The 16,589-nt window shown below is 40.7% G+C and overlaps 3 protein-coding genes across 12 annotated transcripts; 2 read left to right on the forward strand and 1 right to left on the reverse strand.

Annotated features, from left to right (window-relative positions):
* Positions 1-1,397: 1,397 nt before the first annotated feature.
* On the forward strand, positions 1,398-9,598 carry LOC110486498 (glutaryl-CoA dehydrogenase, mitochondrial). 10 transcript variants are annotated; one of them, XM_090196692.1, is made up of 12 exons: positions 1,398-1,750; positions 2,336-2,447; positions 2,576-2,611; positions 2,734-2,874; positions 3,055-3,117; positions 4,247-4,417; positions 4,524-4,653; positions 6,941-7,157; positions 7,278-7,381; positions 7,533-7,658; positions 7,820-7,980; positions 8,202-9,598. In XM_090196692.1, the coding sequence occupies exons 2-12, from the start codon at positions 2,345-2,347 to the stop codon at positions 8,273-8,275; spliced, it is 1,326 nt and encodes a 441-aa protein (XP_090052818.1). In that variant the 5' UTR covers positions 1,398-1,750; positions 2,336-2,344; the 3' UTR covers positions 8,276-9,598. The 10 variants fall into 10 exon arrangements, with proteins under 10 accessions (XP_090052818.1, XP_090052819.1, XP_090052825.1 ...); XM_090196693.1 differs by having other exon boundaries at positions 1,400-1,750; positions 2,328-2,447; XM_090196699.1 differs by having other exon boundaries at positions 1,404-1,750; positions 2,328-2,447; positions 3,055-3,218.
* A 692-nt stretch (positions 9,599-10,290) lies between these two features.
* On the reverse strand, positions 10,291-11,791 carry LOC149978925 (synaptonemal complex central element protein 2-like). The gene is made up of 4 exons (XM_090196702.1): positions 11,346-11,791; positions 11,090-11,178; positions 10,803-11,010; positions 10,291-10,662 (listed from the first exon to the last, which is right to left on the reverse strand). Exons 1-4 carry the CDS (start codon positions 11,424-11,426, stop codon positions 10,468-10,470), a joined length of 573 nt encoding a protein of 190 aa, XP_090052828.1. The 5' UTR covers positions 11,427-11,791; the 3' UTR covers positions 10,291-10,467.
* A 2,688-nt stretch (positions 11,792-14,479) lies between these two features.
* LOC149978926 (uncharacterized) lies at positions 14,480-16,467 on the forward strand. Its single transcript, XM_090196703.1, has 2 exons — positions 14,480-14,900; positions 15,124-16,467. Exons 1-2 carry the CDS (start codon positions 14,654-14,656, stop codon positions 15,420-15,422), a joined length of 546 nt encoding a protein of 181 aa, XP_090052829.1. The 5' UTR covers positions 14,480-14,653; the 3' UTR covers positions 15,423-16,467.
* The last annotated feature ends 122 nt before the right edge of the window (positions 16,468-16,589 follow it).

Consider the following 16,589-nt stretch of genomic DNA (forward strand, 5'->3'; position numbering starts at 1 on the left):
AGGTTAAGCCTGCTTGCTCAGTAATTTGTTTTCTAATTTATCAGATTAATTGAGCTACACAATACATTTGTAAGAACTGTGTTGGACGTGCAGTCAAGTTAAAATATTATTTCCAAAACAAAAAAGAATGCTGGAATTGGTGCCTATATATCCAACTCAGATGACTGGCAAACAATTACATTTTAATTACACTGGAAGGCATCCCATTGGCACCATATCAACGTGGCTATTGTTCAAAATGTGTGACTGGCCTGATTAAAAAAAGTTACATAATTCAGCATAACACCAGGTGTTACACCATGTCAGTTTGTTTCTGTCTCAGCATGGCTGGTACCTTGAAGGTCTTACCTAAATGGGCATCTCATTGCAGGAATCCTTAGGGCCTTTCAACAGCACACTGCTTCAGCTAAGTGTCACACAGAATTTAAGTGTTTTTTTTCAATTATGAATTAATTTAATTCTCATTTAGTTATAGACCTTTTTCTAAATGCGGGATGGGGTAGGTTAATGTCTGGAATCAACATCTCTTTGCACACTTAATTAACAACTATCAGAAACAAATCTTCAATGAGCTTTGTAGAGTATTATATCTCCATTATACTCTATCATATTAGTGCATGTTACATTGAGCTCATTACTCAAATGCCAATGTGCTGCACTCTACTGGTAAAGTCAGGGCCCAACATCTTAGAATAATATGAAAATGATCTTCCTTTTATGACCCGGAGAGAAGGGCAAAGTCATGAAAGGGGTTGCTCAAGTAATCAGACTCTAGTGACTCAATGTTTAAGTGTTATCTACAGGAAAAACATTCCAAGTCATAGTCAAGTTAATGTATGCTGTGATAAATTACAATCGTTTTTATCAGCTTGACAGGTCCATATGCAGTGATGTAAAGTACTTTAAAGTTCTACTTAAGTAGTATCTGTACTTTACGTTACTATTTATATTTTGTACAATTTTTACTTTTACTTTACATTCCTAAAGAAAATAATGTACTTTTTACTCCATACATAGGGAAGAGCACAAGGGGCCCGGCGTCGTCCGGGTTTGGCCAGTGTAGGCCGTCATTGTAAATACGAATTTGTTCTTAAATAACTTGCATAGTTAAATAAAGGTTAAATAAAATAAATCCAAAATACATAAGTATATTAAAACCAAATGTTTTTAGACTTTTACTCAAGTTGTATTTTACTAGGTGACTCTCCCTTTTACTTCAGTCATTTTCTATTAAGGTATCTTTACTTTTACTCAAGTATGACAATTGAGTACTTTTTCCACCATTGTCCCTACGTTCTGAAAATAGTTCTGAACATGAATGTGGTCAATGCATGAAATGAACCCTCTCATAGCCACGCCTTGAATCTGCACGCCCCCGCCAATAAACCAATCAGAGCTTAGTCAAAAACTACGCAACAGCATGGAGAGACACTAGAAAGCAGCTATAGCGAGTGGTGAAAAGAGAAAAAAAACGAACAATGCTTTTGCACAAAAAACACATATATTTGAAGTTCATAGTAATTTCTTACCACTATCATTTACATTTGGTTCCAGACATATCATTAACATTTTATTTTATACTAAATGTGGATCAAGGTCCATTTGCCACACTCAAAATGGCGACAGAACCTAACCATTCCTGACCAACTTTACGCAGGTGCCTGTGTTAACGTTTGTCTTCATCTACCTTGTCAATTTGGAAAGGACTACGGAGGCCTGGGTCACGGATCTCCAGCATTGTAAATTACAGGTCAGTGTATATATTGAAGTTAGCCAACATATTTGGGACATTGAGGAAACAGTAAGTTTGTGCTCGTGTCAAGTAAATAAACTCGATACTATGCTTTTACAGCTTGATACTAGAGCAAGACTGACTTTCAAGTTAGTCTAGCTAACGTAAACCTTCTAATAGTATTAATTGATCTGCCTGCAGCAGACATTTTAACCTCAACTAACGTGGCCAACACACGGTGAGGTGTGTTAATAGCTGACAAGTTTCAGTTGCCTCCATATCGAGATTTTTCTAGCTAGCTACTGTATAAATAGTTGGGATAGCTACTAGCTGGTGCTGTTATCTTGTGTAACAACTTGTCTGCCAACCACCACATCTCTCTTTGAACATTCTCTAAACTAATCACGACTCATTTCTCCTCTCAAACTATCATATGCAACTACGTGAGTTCAATTTGATAGTTGCTTTCTCCACCGGCTCTCTCAAATTACATGTTTGTTAAACGTTATAACCTATTATGTCTTTGAAATGACAACTATTTGAGTTTGTTGCATTGTTTTATGGATTATTTTCTTCTAAAACGTTTTTCTCTCAGATATCTAGCTATTCATCATGGCACTGAGAAGCGCGGTGTGCCGTCTGCTGGTCAACCCCCAGAGATGTGCCATCATTTCAGCATCAAGATCACAGGGATCAGCAGCGCCTGCACAAAAGGGTATACCATTACTCAATAATGACATTGACATCATGAGAACACAATGGTAGCAGTTTTACAAAGCCATTCTTACAATCACCATGCCTCTATTTGTCAGGGGAAGTACTCAATCTGTGTCCTTTTCACAGATGCAGAGAAAGCTAGTGAGAAGAAAGCTAAAGCACGTATGTTGATATCAACTCCTTTCAGATAAATCATACATATATTGCCCTTTTATTATTTTTGTGTCTGATGACTATTCAGTTGTACTTCTCTGCTCTATGATCCTTCTCTACTGAACCACCAGCCAAGGTTCAGTTTAACTGGCGGGATGGCCTGGAGCTAGAGGGTCAGCTGACTGAGGACGAGATCATGATCCGAGACTCGTTCCGGGATTACTGTCAGGACAAACTCATGCCCCGCATTCTGATGGCCAACAGAAACGAAGGTGGGCCTGACTTTTGAGACATACCATCATTCAGGCAGAGCCCATTGAGCTATTGATGCCAATAACCTAGGAAGGAACCCTTAAGGATCAGTTTTACCCTTTAAGTTGGAATGTCAATATTATGAATTTTGTCAGCTATGCAAACCATGTCAACATAACATGCTGCCTGTTTTGTCTTAGTGTTCCATCGAGACATTGTGTCAGAGATGGGGGAGCTGGGTGTCCTGGGCCCAACTATTAAAGGTGTGTCAGTACCTTTGCTATCTCGAGGGTGGCCTTGCTGATATCATGGACAGTAATGGTTTGAGAATATTCCAAGATTTGAAATGCATACACATTACCAGGTAAATAATTGTTTCTAGATTTACAACTTAGGTCAGCTATGCTGGCCTATGGACTCCCTTGGGAAACCCAACTACCGAACCTTCCAATTATGGGATTTATAAATAAATTATCTGGGCTCTCGAAAGGACTCATATCTATAATATATAAGCAACTTTTGGAAAGCTCATTCTGAGCTAGCTATTAAAACAGTTTGGTTCACAGATCTTGTTGAATCTGAACAAACCTTTAACTGGAACAGAATATGGAAAAAAAATGTCATCTTGTAATCCAAACCATTAATTTAAACATTTTTAAGTTTGTTCACAGACTGTAATTAACACCAAGGAAATGTTTTATGATGAAATTGGCCCCAACTGCATATGCTGTGGGAGTGCCCTGCAGTTAAATGCTTCTGGGGCAAAGGTACAAGTGCGATGTGCATGAATGTAAATATTCAATGTTTGATGATAGCTCCTTGAATCTCTCAATCAATCAGAGATGATTACTGGCTCTTAGATGGTAATCACCTCACTCTCTCCCAATTCGCCAGTGGATACAGTTACTGTTAGAAGTTATAACATTAGAATTATCGACAGCGAGAATGAATGGTGCTACTCAAGGAACAATTGAGGCTTGGAAAAATATACTTGACTCTGTAAACTGGTGAGCGGGGTGGGAAAAATGGTTGGCTGTTTTTTAATCACTTAAACTCTGTATTTCTTACAGTTTTCTTATTTTCATTTGAGTTTCAGCCTACTGAATGCACATGTTTTATAAACTTATAATTTGTAAATGATAATGTTCCTGTAAACTCACTGGGGGTTATATCATTCTCTGAAAGCTTTTGGTCATTTGGATCACAAAATGTTAAAGGCTATTTGTTTTTCAGAATCAACTATATGTGTGATGCCAGAAGCATTTAAATATAGATAATGTAAATTATATAATTGGATGTAGATTCACTGAATTCCCTTTTAATGTAGGCCTACTGTTTGTTTTGGAGGTTATTGCCTATGATGTGACCTCTCTCCCTCTACACTTTGACCAGGCTATGGCTGTGCTGGGACGAGTTATGTAGCCTACGGTTTGATCGCGAGGGAAGTGGAGAGGGTGGACAGCGGCTACCGCTCTGTCATGAGTGTGCAGTCCTCCTTGGTCATGCACCCTATCTACGCGTACGGTACCGAAGAGCAGAAGGAGAAGTGGCTGCCCAGGCTGGGTAAGGAGGAGAGGACAACCACATCCCTTAGGCCTCATCTTAAATGACGCACAATCCTGTTTATATCTGGGTGTATTTGTCCTGTAAAGCGTCCTCTACCTCCCAGCTCGCGGAGAGATCCTGGGCTGTTTTGGGTTGACTGAGCCCAACCACGGCAGTGACCTCAGTGGCATGGAGACCCGGGCTAAGTTTAACCCCTCCAGCCGCACCTTCACTCTCACTGGCTCCAAGACCTGGTGAGTAGAACTGGGAGACTGTAGTTCACTACATAGTAGTGCTAGGGGGAATAAATCAATACAGTTACATGTCGCAATATTATGGTATTTTTCATCTTATAGCTTGTTCTCCATCTTCTTTTTAAATAGTGAACCAACAAGTCTTCAGCACTTATTGACTGATCAAAACTAATTTTCTCATGCTCTCTTGTCTCTCTGTAGCAGACAAATAGTGAGCGATATGTTTGGAACATAAAATTGCAATAAAATCGCAGTATTGAATTGCAATACATATCGTATCGGCACCTAAGTATCGTGATATTAGCGTAGCGGGAGGTCCCTTGCAATTCTCAGTCCTACTACATAGTGAGGGAAATAGTTCATCCCCCCCATGAGCATGAGGACTTCAGGACTGACTGGACAGAGATGTGTGTAGCTGGATAGCAGGCATTAGGAGAACCTTGATGGTTTGATGTGATATACTCAGGGTTTTGAGTTTGAGCCCATGCAAGAACCTTGGAATTGCTTCCTATAAATAGCCAATGGATCATATAACAGAACAAACGCCTACAGACCACAAACATTGATGAAAGCTACCTTTGTCTTAACACCTTGGAATGCATTCCTCTACTGATTGAAAAGGCTACCTATTCATGGAACATCAAGAATAGGCTACTTCCAACATTTCTGAAGAATAGGAATATGTGCTTTCTATTATACAGAAATTGTAATTAGAGTTTTTGTATTCATTAGAGCATTTTTTTTAAATGTGTTTTTCAAATAATAAACCCAAGATCAAGTGGTTTAGCGCTTATGTAAATTGTAAACAACATTTCACTCTGTATACTAGTCCACAGGGTGGTGCTGTTCACAAATATATTCATGCTAGGTGCATGAATATTAGGTTCCCCTCAGTTCCCCTTTACTCTTGTTTCACAGAGTGTTATGATTCTGAACTGAGAAATGTCAGCAGTGACTGAACTGGACTTTGTGGTTGAATACTTAACCATTGAGTGCATTGGCCCTCACATTGCGTAAGCTTAACACTGAATAAATACATATTAATTGGTAACCTGGGCCTGTAGTTCATGTTTTATATATATGATGTAACTGTTTATTTTGGGGAAATGCAGCTTCAACAACTTCAAATCAAATTTATTTATATAGCCCTTCGTACATCAGCTGATATCTCAAAGTGCTGTACAGAAACCCAGCCTAAAACCCCAAACAACAAGCAATGCAGGTGTTGAAGCACGTTGGCTTGGAAAAACTCCCTAGAAAGGCCAAAACCTAGGAAGAAACCTAGAGAGGAACCAGGCTGTGAGGGGTGGCCAGTCCTCTTCTGGCTGTGCCGGGTGGAGATTATAACAGAACATGGCCAAGATGTTCAAATGTTCATAAATGACCAGCATGGTCAAATAATAGGTCTGGGACAGGTAGCGCGTCCGGTGAACAGGTCAGGATTCCATAGCCGCAGGCAGAACAGTTGAAACTGGAGCAGCAGCATGGCCAGGTGGACTGGGGACAGCAAGGAGTCATCATGCCAGGTAGTCCTGAGGCATGGTCCTACGGCTCAGGTCCTCCGAGAGAGAGAGAATTAGAGAGAGCATACTTAAATTCACACACGACACCGGATAAGACAGGAGAGGTACTCCAAACTGACCCTAGCCCCCCGACACATAAACTACTGCAGCATAAATACTGGAGGCTGAGACAGGAGGGGTCAGGAGACACTGTGGCCCCATCCGATGATACCCCCGGACAGGGCCAAACAGGAAGGATAATATAACCCCACCCACTTTGCCAAAGCACAGCCCCCACACCACTGGAGGGATATCTTCAACCACCAACTTACCATCCTGAGACAAGGCCAAGTATAGCCCACAAAGATCTCCACCACGGCACAACCCAAGGGGGGGCGCCAACCCAGACAGGAAGATCACATCAGCGACTCAACCCACTCAAGTGACGCACCCCTCCTAGGGACGGCATGAAAGAACACCAGTAAGCCAGTGACTCAGCCCCTGTAATAGGGTTAGAGGCAGAGAATCCCAGTGGAAAGAGGGGAACCGGCCAGGCAGAGACAGCAAGGGCGGTTCGATTGGCTTCATCCTGGAGCGAACTTCAACCAAATGCTTAGTTTGACATTGAGTACGTGGTTCTGCTCAATTCTACCATCACGTCTTGTGAAACTTTTACAAACCTGTCCTCATATAGCCCTAGAAACCAGGCTCACTCTGTAGCATACTGATAAAATAGCTCCTCCCTAAATGAAAATGCCTTTCCTCATCTCCTTCACCTTCGTCAGGATCACCAACTCCCCTGTGGCGGACATCGCTGTGGTCTGGGCCAAGTGTGACGATGGGAAGGTGAGTGGCTTCATCCTGGAGCGCGGTATGAAGGGCTTCACCACACCCAAGATCGAGGGCAAGTTTTCCCTGAGGGCGTCTGCCACTGGCATGATCATCATGGATGAGGTGGAGGTTCCTGAGGAGAACCTGCTGCCCAAAGTCTCTGGCATGGGGGTGAGTAGAGGCCAGGATACCACTCTCATGTACTGACTTTTATGTGGATGGCCAGACTTTCTTATAGTGCTGTGTTAATCTTGTTGGTATAAATATTTTGTCTGTTCTCTTTGGCTCTAGGGTCCCTTTGGTTGCATGAACAATGCCCGGTATGGCATCGCCTGGGGTTCACTAGGTGCTGCAGAGTTCTGCTTCCACGCGGCTCGTCAGTACACACTAGACAGGTGAGGATTCTGAGGCTACTATTGGTATGAGATGTTGTTTTGGATGAGCAGGACTGAGCAAAAGTCTGTTGCTCTTGAATCTTATTTTGTTTTCTCAGCTTTTCTGAGTGAATTTAAGATGTTCTGCTACTATGATATTTGTTAATCTCAGAATCCAGTTTGGAGTACCCCTCGCCAGAAACCAGCTGATGCAGAAAAAGATGGCTGACATGTTGACAGAAATCACCATTGGCCTGCAGGCCTGTCTACAGCTGGGGAGACTCATCGATGCCAAAAAGTAAGCGGGAACTGGAAATGGGAACATAATCGTCTTGTAGTGTGACACCACTTTTTAACAAAGAACTACACACCATAGGGGAAGTACAATTTCTGGTTGTTTCAGAGTGAATAGAACCTGAGGAGGAGATTTAACTCATGTCTTCTTCTCTCCTCCCTCAGGGCAGCCCCTGAGATGATCTCTATGCTAAAGAGGAACAGCTGTGGGAAGTCCCTGGACATTGCCCGGCAGGCCAGAGACATGCTGGGAGGAAACGGCATCTCTGACGAGTACCACATCATCCGCCATGTTATGAACCTGGAGACCGTCAACACATACGAAGGTGAGGAGAAAGAAGGCCATAACCAGGTCTAAGAGGATATGGATGTGGAAGCGAAACTGTTTTATCATGGTATATTTCCTCACCAGTAGAGGTCAGTAATATGTCATTTACATTTAATAAATGGATCAAATGGGAAAACCAAGTCTCCTTATATATTTGCTCAACTTCAACATCAGCACTGTTTAACTGTTCCACATGGTTCCTTATTCTTTGTCTTCCAGGTACCCATGACATCCATGCCCTGATCCTGGGCAGAGCCATCACTGGACTGCAGTCTTTCACTGTTAATACCTAACTGCCTGTTGCTAATGCTCAAACAGACCACAAGTCAATCTGTTCCTTAAACAAAGGACAAGTAGTTCTACACTGCTTTGGTGGCTTGTCTTCTACAGAAACACTGACGCTAATGTTGCCTCTCTCTTGAGTTTGTAGAATATGGGCTGGTTTTCTGGACACAGATTAAGCTTGGTCCTAGACTAAAAAGCATGCTCAATGGAGAATTTCGATTGAAATAGCTTTTTAGAACAGGACTAGGCTTAGTCTGTGTCCGGGAAACCAGTCCTAAATCTATATTTTATGCGAAAGACTTGCCTTTAAAACTTGACCTGGTCTATCATCGATCTCATGGACAATTCATGAGTGTAATTATTTCAATTTGAAAAACAAAGCTATTTTTCTACTCTGTCATAAAACCCTAGTACTTACTGGTTAGTTTGGACAATTTCTGACTACAATGTTTTTGTAATAGTTTCTATACGGTGGAAGTTAAGATGGTTCAGAATTAATCACTGTTTCCTCACAACATTTGTAGTAAAATAGTTGTTGGACATTTTAAAATTAGGTCAAGATCCATACTTATGTCCCGAGTTTTTAGAACTGTGATGGTACTAATGACCAGTTATTGGTCATTGAATGCCAAATAAATGATACTACATTTACTGTTTAGTTTTAAAAAAATAAGTTAAGTAAATAAATGAAAACAGTTTATATAATCATGCCATTGCTTTTTTGTAATTTAATAGATGTATTTATGACTTACCATTTAGGCAGATCAGAGAGATTTGTATTTTGGGGTAAAGGACAATGAATGCTGTTTGCACTTTATTAAGTTTGCTCTCCTCAGAACTCAACCAGGTGTAAATGTTATGGATGGTTTGAATTGCACTGTCAAGGGTTAATTCAAGATTTTCACGAATAACGCTTGCAGTACTTTCATGGTCGTTGCAATTTCCTTTTGCTGGCAAAGTAAGTGTTGTAGTAATGCTCACTATCTAATGCTTAATTAGTCTCTTGTTTATAAATTAATTGTCATCAACAGGTGGTCCATTTAATCCAGAGTGGTTGGAGGATTTTTGGATTACTCATCCTTAATTTCGTGGTAGTGTTTTGAATGTTCCTATTTGAAGTAACATGGAGTGTTTTATAAAGTGAATCAAAAAAGACGAGGGGGGTTGGGTTATTCCATGAAGTGTATTTTGCATATGATATAGAAATTGTGCACCACTATTGAATTTTAAAAGCCTGTTACATTAAATGAAGTGCCCTTTAATATAGACCACATGGAGAATTCAATAAATCAGATTTCTATTATGAATAAAGACTTGCTAAATTGCCTAAATTCAGTATGTTGACATGCCCCTCTGTGCACTCTGACTTCTTAAAGATTTTAATGTACTTAACCTCAAGTTTTCACCGTCATTGTGAAGCTGTAGTTATTTTGTTGCTTTGACAAGGTAATTTGCAAATATTTATTTTGTGATTAATTTCTATACATTTTAATGTCAACACTTATGTGAACTGAACTCGTTTTCTCCGTTTCTAAACATTGAACATCTAATTGTAAAAGCAGGTTCTACTCTTTTTGACCATTTTCTGGTGTTTAGTGATGGAAAACTGAGTGGATCGAGCATAACGTCAACCCTGTTACCCATGGATAGACAGGCTAGAAATGTTTTAACAATTTAATTTGTTGGGTGAAGCTTGCATTCAATTGCCACTGCACACAACAAGCTTCCATTCTCCGTCACAAGGGGATTTATGGCAGCTTTAAGAAGTCATCAACCCTGTTACTTTATTTGGCACTTACTATAGTAATTATTTTTATTTAACTTCTGATAACTTTTTTTAATTAAGTTATTTTTTAATATATATACCAAGTTACACTTCTCCAAAGGCACTGAATTGGTGGACCGACCCATAGGCATTTAGGTGAATGTTTTGGATTCTAAACTGAGCACAAGCGTATATTCTGGCCCATTTAAATATGTTCTATAATGCTATTTGGGCATAGGTATGAAAAATATCCACACTAGTTATGTAATAATTTAATAAACAAAAGCTTCTTCCAACACCTCAGTTTACAACCACTGTTTTATATCCTTTTAGACATATACCACAGTCAAATAAGGCATTGCTTTAATTATTCTAGACCTCCCAGAAGTCGGGATTCTGTAAGGCAGTTTAAATAAATTAATGGCTGGGTAGATGTCAGTTCTCAGCTGTCTGTTGCAGGCTGTTGTTGATGGCTGATAAGGTCTGACTGGCTCCCTGCAGCTCCATACTGAGCTGACTGCTCCTCTCCAGCACCTCAGACAGCTCTTTCAAATTGGCCTCCATCCCACAGCCATGTTCCTCATAGCTGCTGAACATCTGCTCCTTCACCTGCTGGCACACCTCACTCACCTGGGGAGGGACCCACATATGCACACTAGTCACAGTCCTTCACATAAACATTAAACTAGACTTGTAATCTCAATGCATTCTTTTTTAACTACAAAAAAATATGACCATGTACTTTTTACTCAATAGTAGGACAGTGATACCTTATTCATTAACTTGTTCTCAAAGGTGGTCATGATTTCCTGGTCCATGGCCCGGCTCTGGTTTATTCTCTCTATCAGATCCTGGGCCTTCTTCCCTATCGTTGAACTGAGAACAGTCGTAGTCTCCTCACCTGGGAGCTCACTGGAAGTACTGTTGTGTACGTTACGTCTATTGGAGATGTTTGAAATGTCGATGCCGGAGTCCTCACTTCCATAAACATTTCAAATAAACGTTAAAAACGTAACAGAACACAATGAATAATGCTTTAAACCCAGTAACGCCATACCTTTGCTGTCCATGGCTTTCATCCAGTGTCACAAACGAAAATGTCTCATCGGGGATGTCCTGGTCTGGCCCATGTCCTTGTTCAGGGTCCTAAGGATACAGGGACAAATGTCAATCAAACCATAACATTTTCTGATCCCTCCAGTATACTTTGACAAAGTGTACAGTTGTCAAAACTAAGTAGCAAAGGATTCACAGGTGCAAGATATCAGTCATTCAGAGTTGAGCTGGACAGTCTCATATTTTCCTTCATTTACCTTGGGTGATGAGGGATGATGACCCGGTTTTGGTGTAGACTGAAAGGTAGGGGCTGGCTTTCCAAAGAAGAGCTGGGACATTTTCTATGAGCAAAATGTTGCATAGGAAATATAAATGCAACCGGTATGGAAGTTAGCTAATTCTGTAAGAACTCAACCAAAACCACTTTCTAACCTTCTCTGACTCAACTACTTTAATGTTAATAGTTACATTGGGCTATGCTGGCCAGCTAGCCTAGCTAGGCATAAAGCTAACCCCTCAGTCTGATCTGATCATGACAAAACCAAATAAGTTATCCAGTCTCGAGTTTTGTCAAGGGTAACTCATGTGGTAACCAAAATATTAGGAATATTTAGCGAAACTTCATTGGAAACAACAAAATACTGTTGCTGGCTACTTACCCCCCCCCCCCCCCCAAAAAAAAAAAAATATTATTCAGTTGCACTGTGTCATAAAAGTTTTCGTCAGAACTGTCTGGCAACCTCGAAAATTGCGCGCGAAAAACGGGTTCTGGGGGACACGTGCTGTGAACTGGTCAATTTTTCAACGTCGACCCCGAACAATACTGTATCATGCACCGACACGCATTTTGAATGATTGAATGCATATTATTTAAAATAATTATCAAAGAAACACATTTTATCATCAAACATATGACACATTCAAATGATTTGTTAAAACTGTGAGGCTGGAGTCCGGTCAAGACAATGGGAGAACAACATTTATATAGAGCACCAGAGATGGGGTATTTTCAGGATGAACTTTGTGTGATCAAACACATTTTAAAGTACATCCATCTGAGCTCAGCCATTGTGAAAAGTGTTTGATATCTGGAATTAGGCCTGAGGTAATGCCAGTGCGATTTAAACAGAAGTGATCAGCAAACTGGAAGAAAAAAAAAACAGAAAAAGAGAAGATGAGACAGGAAGAAGTTAAAAACAAAGTCAAACTAGGGGCTGAATTTCATGTAAGGCAGTTCCTAGGATAGACAAACACCTAGCATCAGAAGGGTGAACAGGAAGATGAAGAGAAGATGGTGTGACAGACAGATGGAGCTATAGGATTAATATAACCATCATGTGCCACACATGTGCAGTAGCTTAATCTGTTTTGGTGACCTTGCCGCAGTGTCTGAGAACGGTGTTGTACTGCAATAATTCCATAGCAAACACTGGGAAAATGGTATTTGGATGGGTCATGTACACAGTGATTTGTCCTGGCAGGGAACGGTAATTTAACCCATGCAGTGTCCTTTCAGTTCCATTCTGAGTAAAGCAGATTCAATCCGGACCATGGAAGATCCGTGTTATAGCGCGCTTGACATTTAAAGGTAATTTCCAGTTGAGCCGATATATGCAGCGTTTACCATGAATGTAGTCTCCGCGAACAAAGAAACATTTTCTTTAAAAGGTGCATAGTCGAAAGGGGGCGATCGGATTGAATATCCCAAAATACCATAGCCTTCTAGGTGTGTCTGATGCGCATTCTCTTTCATTTATTTAGAGGCTTCTATGTGAAAGAAGTGATTCGCAAACTGGAATTCCACCCCTAACACCTTTGCACAGATAGTCTACAGGCACGCAGAAAGGGGTGCCTGTAATTTGCAAATAAATTCATTAAAAATCCTACAATGGGATTTTCTGGATTTTTTTTCCTCATAGTTGAAGTGTACCTATGATGAAAATTACAGGCCTCTCATCTTTTTAAGTGAGAGAACTTGCACAATTGGTGGATGACTAAATACTTTTTTTGCCCCACTGTACAGGAAGCAACACAATATGAGAAGATGTTCGTGTTCTGTTGCAATATGTAGATATATTGAACCAACAGAACAAAACGTTCTCAAAGTTCAGGAGATAATCTCTGGAGGTATTCCAGTGGCTCTAGCAGTTTAAATCCATCAGGAAATGAGGGACATGGGGTGGGCAGATAAAGGCTTGTCTCATAAAGGGAATAAACCTCTAATCTCTTCAGATTCTGCTTCTTTGCATGTCTACTGCTGCTTTAAAATGGGGAATTATGAAAAAAATAAATCCCATACATGCCCAAGCCTGCTCTCTACCTAAGGAAATAGAAGTCAGTCACTGAACATGAACCAATGTAGCTCCTATTTTGGTATAAATTATTAGTTTTAACACATAGCCTAATAGTAATGCATTTATTTGATAGGGACAGCCTACATTGACACATTGAGGCCATGAACTATATGCTTATTTCCAGTTAGGATTTGGCTTATTAGGATGAGTTTCAAAATCTTCTTACAATTAGCGCTGCTAGTGAAACTAGCTGTTAATCCAGTCTATGGTGGGAAAGCATTGAAGGTCAAAGGGCAGGGCTGTGCCCTGAATTATGCCCAGTGGAGTGGAGAAGTATATTTCCCCTAAAATAATCTAGTGGAGATGAACAACAACATGTTTCAAAGAGGATAGTAGACTTATATTGAATATGAAAAGCTCTTCAATATTTCCTAAACAACATGGATGAACCAAATAGGCCCACTACATGCGATCGTGTGTCGATTAACTATCTCCTGTAAAGGTTCTAATTGGCCAGAGGATCTTCACGCCATGCGTCCTTAGTACATTTAAGGAGACAACATTTCTTGGTAATGTAAATCCATCAACTAAGGAATTAAGGGAACATTATCAACTTGACTGTTTAAGTGGAGGTTGACTGTTTAAGTGGAGGCGGGATAAAGTTTATCCCTTGAGTGATGAACAGTGGGCGGTCTAAAAATACTACTGTTTACTACAGCGTGAAAATTGGTTGGGTCATTTCAGCACCAAGGACAGAGACAAAGGGATGACAAAGAAGCACGTCAAAGGAAAGCTCCAAGGGGACTGATTTATGAACATGGAAATTAATTTCAGATAGACATCCAAACGTTTTTTCTCCATTTTAGGGACCTTTTAAAAGAAATCTAAGCTAAGCCAGTTTCATCAAAACAGCAGTCGTCCAAAATCGTCCAAAATCAAGGTAAGCGGCTAACGCTTGTACTGTCAAATTGGTTTTGAAATCGTTTGGAAGTAATATCTCCATAAATTAAAACTATATTTGGTGGAGTTGTGTTCACCTCCAAATCCACTGATATATTAACGTATATACATGTTTCATGCTTTTCAATCCACTTTAGGATCATTCGAACTGAGACATCAAAGAAGTTGAGACTTGAGTGTTGCACGGATTCAAGACTCACCACCAATCAAGTCCTTGTCTTGGTGTTGTGGGGGGGGGGGGGATTGCCTCATATCCGGACATCAGCGCGTTTATCATCATTAGTGCTATATCACTTAGGCTTCTTTTCATAATGAATGACCTCAATTTCACCAGTTTTAATTTCAATGATGAGGCACATGCTTCCCCACTAGTCTCCAAATTCAACGTACTAGACGGGACGGAAGACCCGCTGTACAAGGAGTATAAGCCGGCAGTCCGGGACCTCATTCCGTTGCCAAAGGCAGTGGTCTACCTGCTGATTGCAGCACTGGTAGTGGTTGGAGTCGCCTATGCTATTGTTGGACATCTGATCAAGGACCTGGCCCTTGATATAACAGGTATGAACTTAAAATGTTTGAAAATCAGGTGGAAATGTAACTAATCTGTGTAGTTGTTAGGCTGTTCCATCGTAATGTATAAGTGTACCAAATAACTTGTGACAAATAGGCATAAACCTAAGCTTTTCTATGCAAAATTGCAAAATGACTAGCTAACACAGGGATGACCAGGGGCACCAGTCCTGAAGCAAATGTGCTTATCTCTGTTTACCCCTTTCATCAGAATGTCTTCTTGGCCCCACTGAGGAGGACCTAGAGAAGAACAGAAACCCAGAGTGCTTCATTGCCAGACACCCCCCCATAGTCCTGACCCACAATGCCTTCCACGTGTGGGACACAAATGATGTGGGCTTCCCCATGCCCCTGGATGAGAGCCCCCCGGGCAGCCCTTTGCTGTTTCCTACAATCCCCTACATCCCCTTCTTCCCCACCCATGGCACCGGCAACAACAGCCCTGCTGCCCTGGCCATAGACAGCAGCCCCTGGCTTGGGCACTCTAACTCCCTCCCCAGCGAGATCTGAAAGGAGCCAGCACCAGCACCAACTCCCTCCAGCCCTTTGGTCACTGGTTGATTCTGATTACACCAAGCTCGTCACAGGACTCAACAGACCTACTTAAGGTTATTAACAAGACAACTAAATGGGTTGAAATGTTAACACCACACAGCAACCAAAGCTTGACAAAGGAGAGTTTGAAGATAACTTTCATGCTGGTGCTATACAGTATCATCCTGTACTGACACTGAGATTTGTCTACTGCAGGGTATCTTAATTAAACTATGGGTTGGGACCTTGAGTGGGCCCTGGGTATGTGAAAGGTGGGTCGCGAGTTATGAGAATACATCTACAATCACACACTATTTATTCTTAATTTGGGTCATGGGAGGACGGTCAGTTTCTCATTTGCGTCTCGAGCTGAAAAATAACTCCTGGTCTACTGAATGGACCCTGTGCAGGACAGGGGTTAATCAATGGCTATTGCCATGAGAAGATTATTTAAAGATGTGCAACACATTCAAAATGATCCAGACTGATCCCATGGAAAAGGATTTGCCATGTTTCATCCCAAACCTATCACCGTCAGCTGCCTACACTAGCCCCCTTTCTTATATAACATTTTAATACTGCTTCAGTATCCATCAAAACACGGAGGGATTTGGGGGCCTCTAAAAACAGCTATTCCTCTGTAACATAAATGTTGCTTCATTTCAAGATCAAAGTAAAATGATGAAAGGGAAATGAGACCATGTATTGATGAACTCCTAAATGTATTAATCATTTACTGATCAATGCAAAGCATTGCATTCATAGTGATATATGTGGAACTGTGTGCAAAATGACTCCCAGATGTGGCTTTGTAGTTGAAATGAGAGTATGAGGGTGAACATAATTAAGGACCAGCTAATAGGTTTGTCCACTGGTTGTGCCAACTGAGGAATTTGACATTACTGTCTGTATCTTCAGAACATGAAAAGGGACTACAATTATACAGTACCACATCAAAGCTGAGATGTTCAATGAAGTAGTAAATATGTGTACCAAGTTCAAACTAAATGGCTATTACATCGGTTGTTATTATTGATTTAGGTATGTAGTGTAACTTCTGCAAGTTAGAAACTGCAAACATGATATGATGCAGGTGAACACACAGGATAAAACATATATATATATATATATATATATACATAC

Source organism: Oncorhynchus mykiss, chromosome 13 (genome assembly GCF_057628025.1).
Source record: "Oncorhynchus mykiss isolate SJ-2025 chromosome 13, ASM5762802v1, whole genome shotgun sequence".
In the NCBI taxonomy this organism is placed as follows: Eukaryota; Metazoa; Chordata; class Actinopteri; order Salmoniformes; family Salmonidae; genus Oncorhynchus; species Oncorhynchus mykiss.

Coding starts and splice junctions, on each gene's coding strand:
- LOC110486498 (XM_090196692.1), top strand. CDS start 2,345: ATGGCACTGAGAAGCGCGGTGTGCCGTCTGCTGGTCAACCCCCAGAGA. Junction 4,418..4,523: donor GAAGTGGCTGCCCAGGCTGG/GTAAGGAGGAGA, acceptor TCTACCTCCCAG/CTCGCGGAGAGATCCTGGGC. Junction 7,158..7,277: donor CCAAAGTCTCTGGCATGGGG/GTGAGTAGAGGC, acceptor CTTTGGCTCTAG/GGTCCCTTTGGTTGCATGAA.
- LOC149978925 (XM_090196702.1), bottom strand. CDS start 11,426: ATGTCCCAGCTCTTCTTTGGAAAGCCAGCCCCTACCTTTCAGTCTACA. Junction 11,011..11,089: donor GAAAGCCATGGACAGCAAAG/GTATGGCGTTAC, acceptor TGTTTATGGAAG/TGAGGACTCCGGCATCGACA. Junction 10,663..10,802: donor AGAACAAGTTAATGAATAAG/GTATCACTGTCC, acceptor GTCCCTCCCCAG/GTGAGTGAGGTGTGCCAGCA.
- LOC149978926 (XM_090196703.1), top strand. CDS start 14,654: ATGAATGACCTCAATTTCACCAGTTTTAATTTCAATGATGAGGCACAT. Junction 14,901..15,123: donor CCTGGCCCTTGATATAACAG/GTATGAACTTAA, acceptor CCCTTTCATCAG/AATGTCTTCTTGGCCCCACT.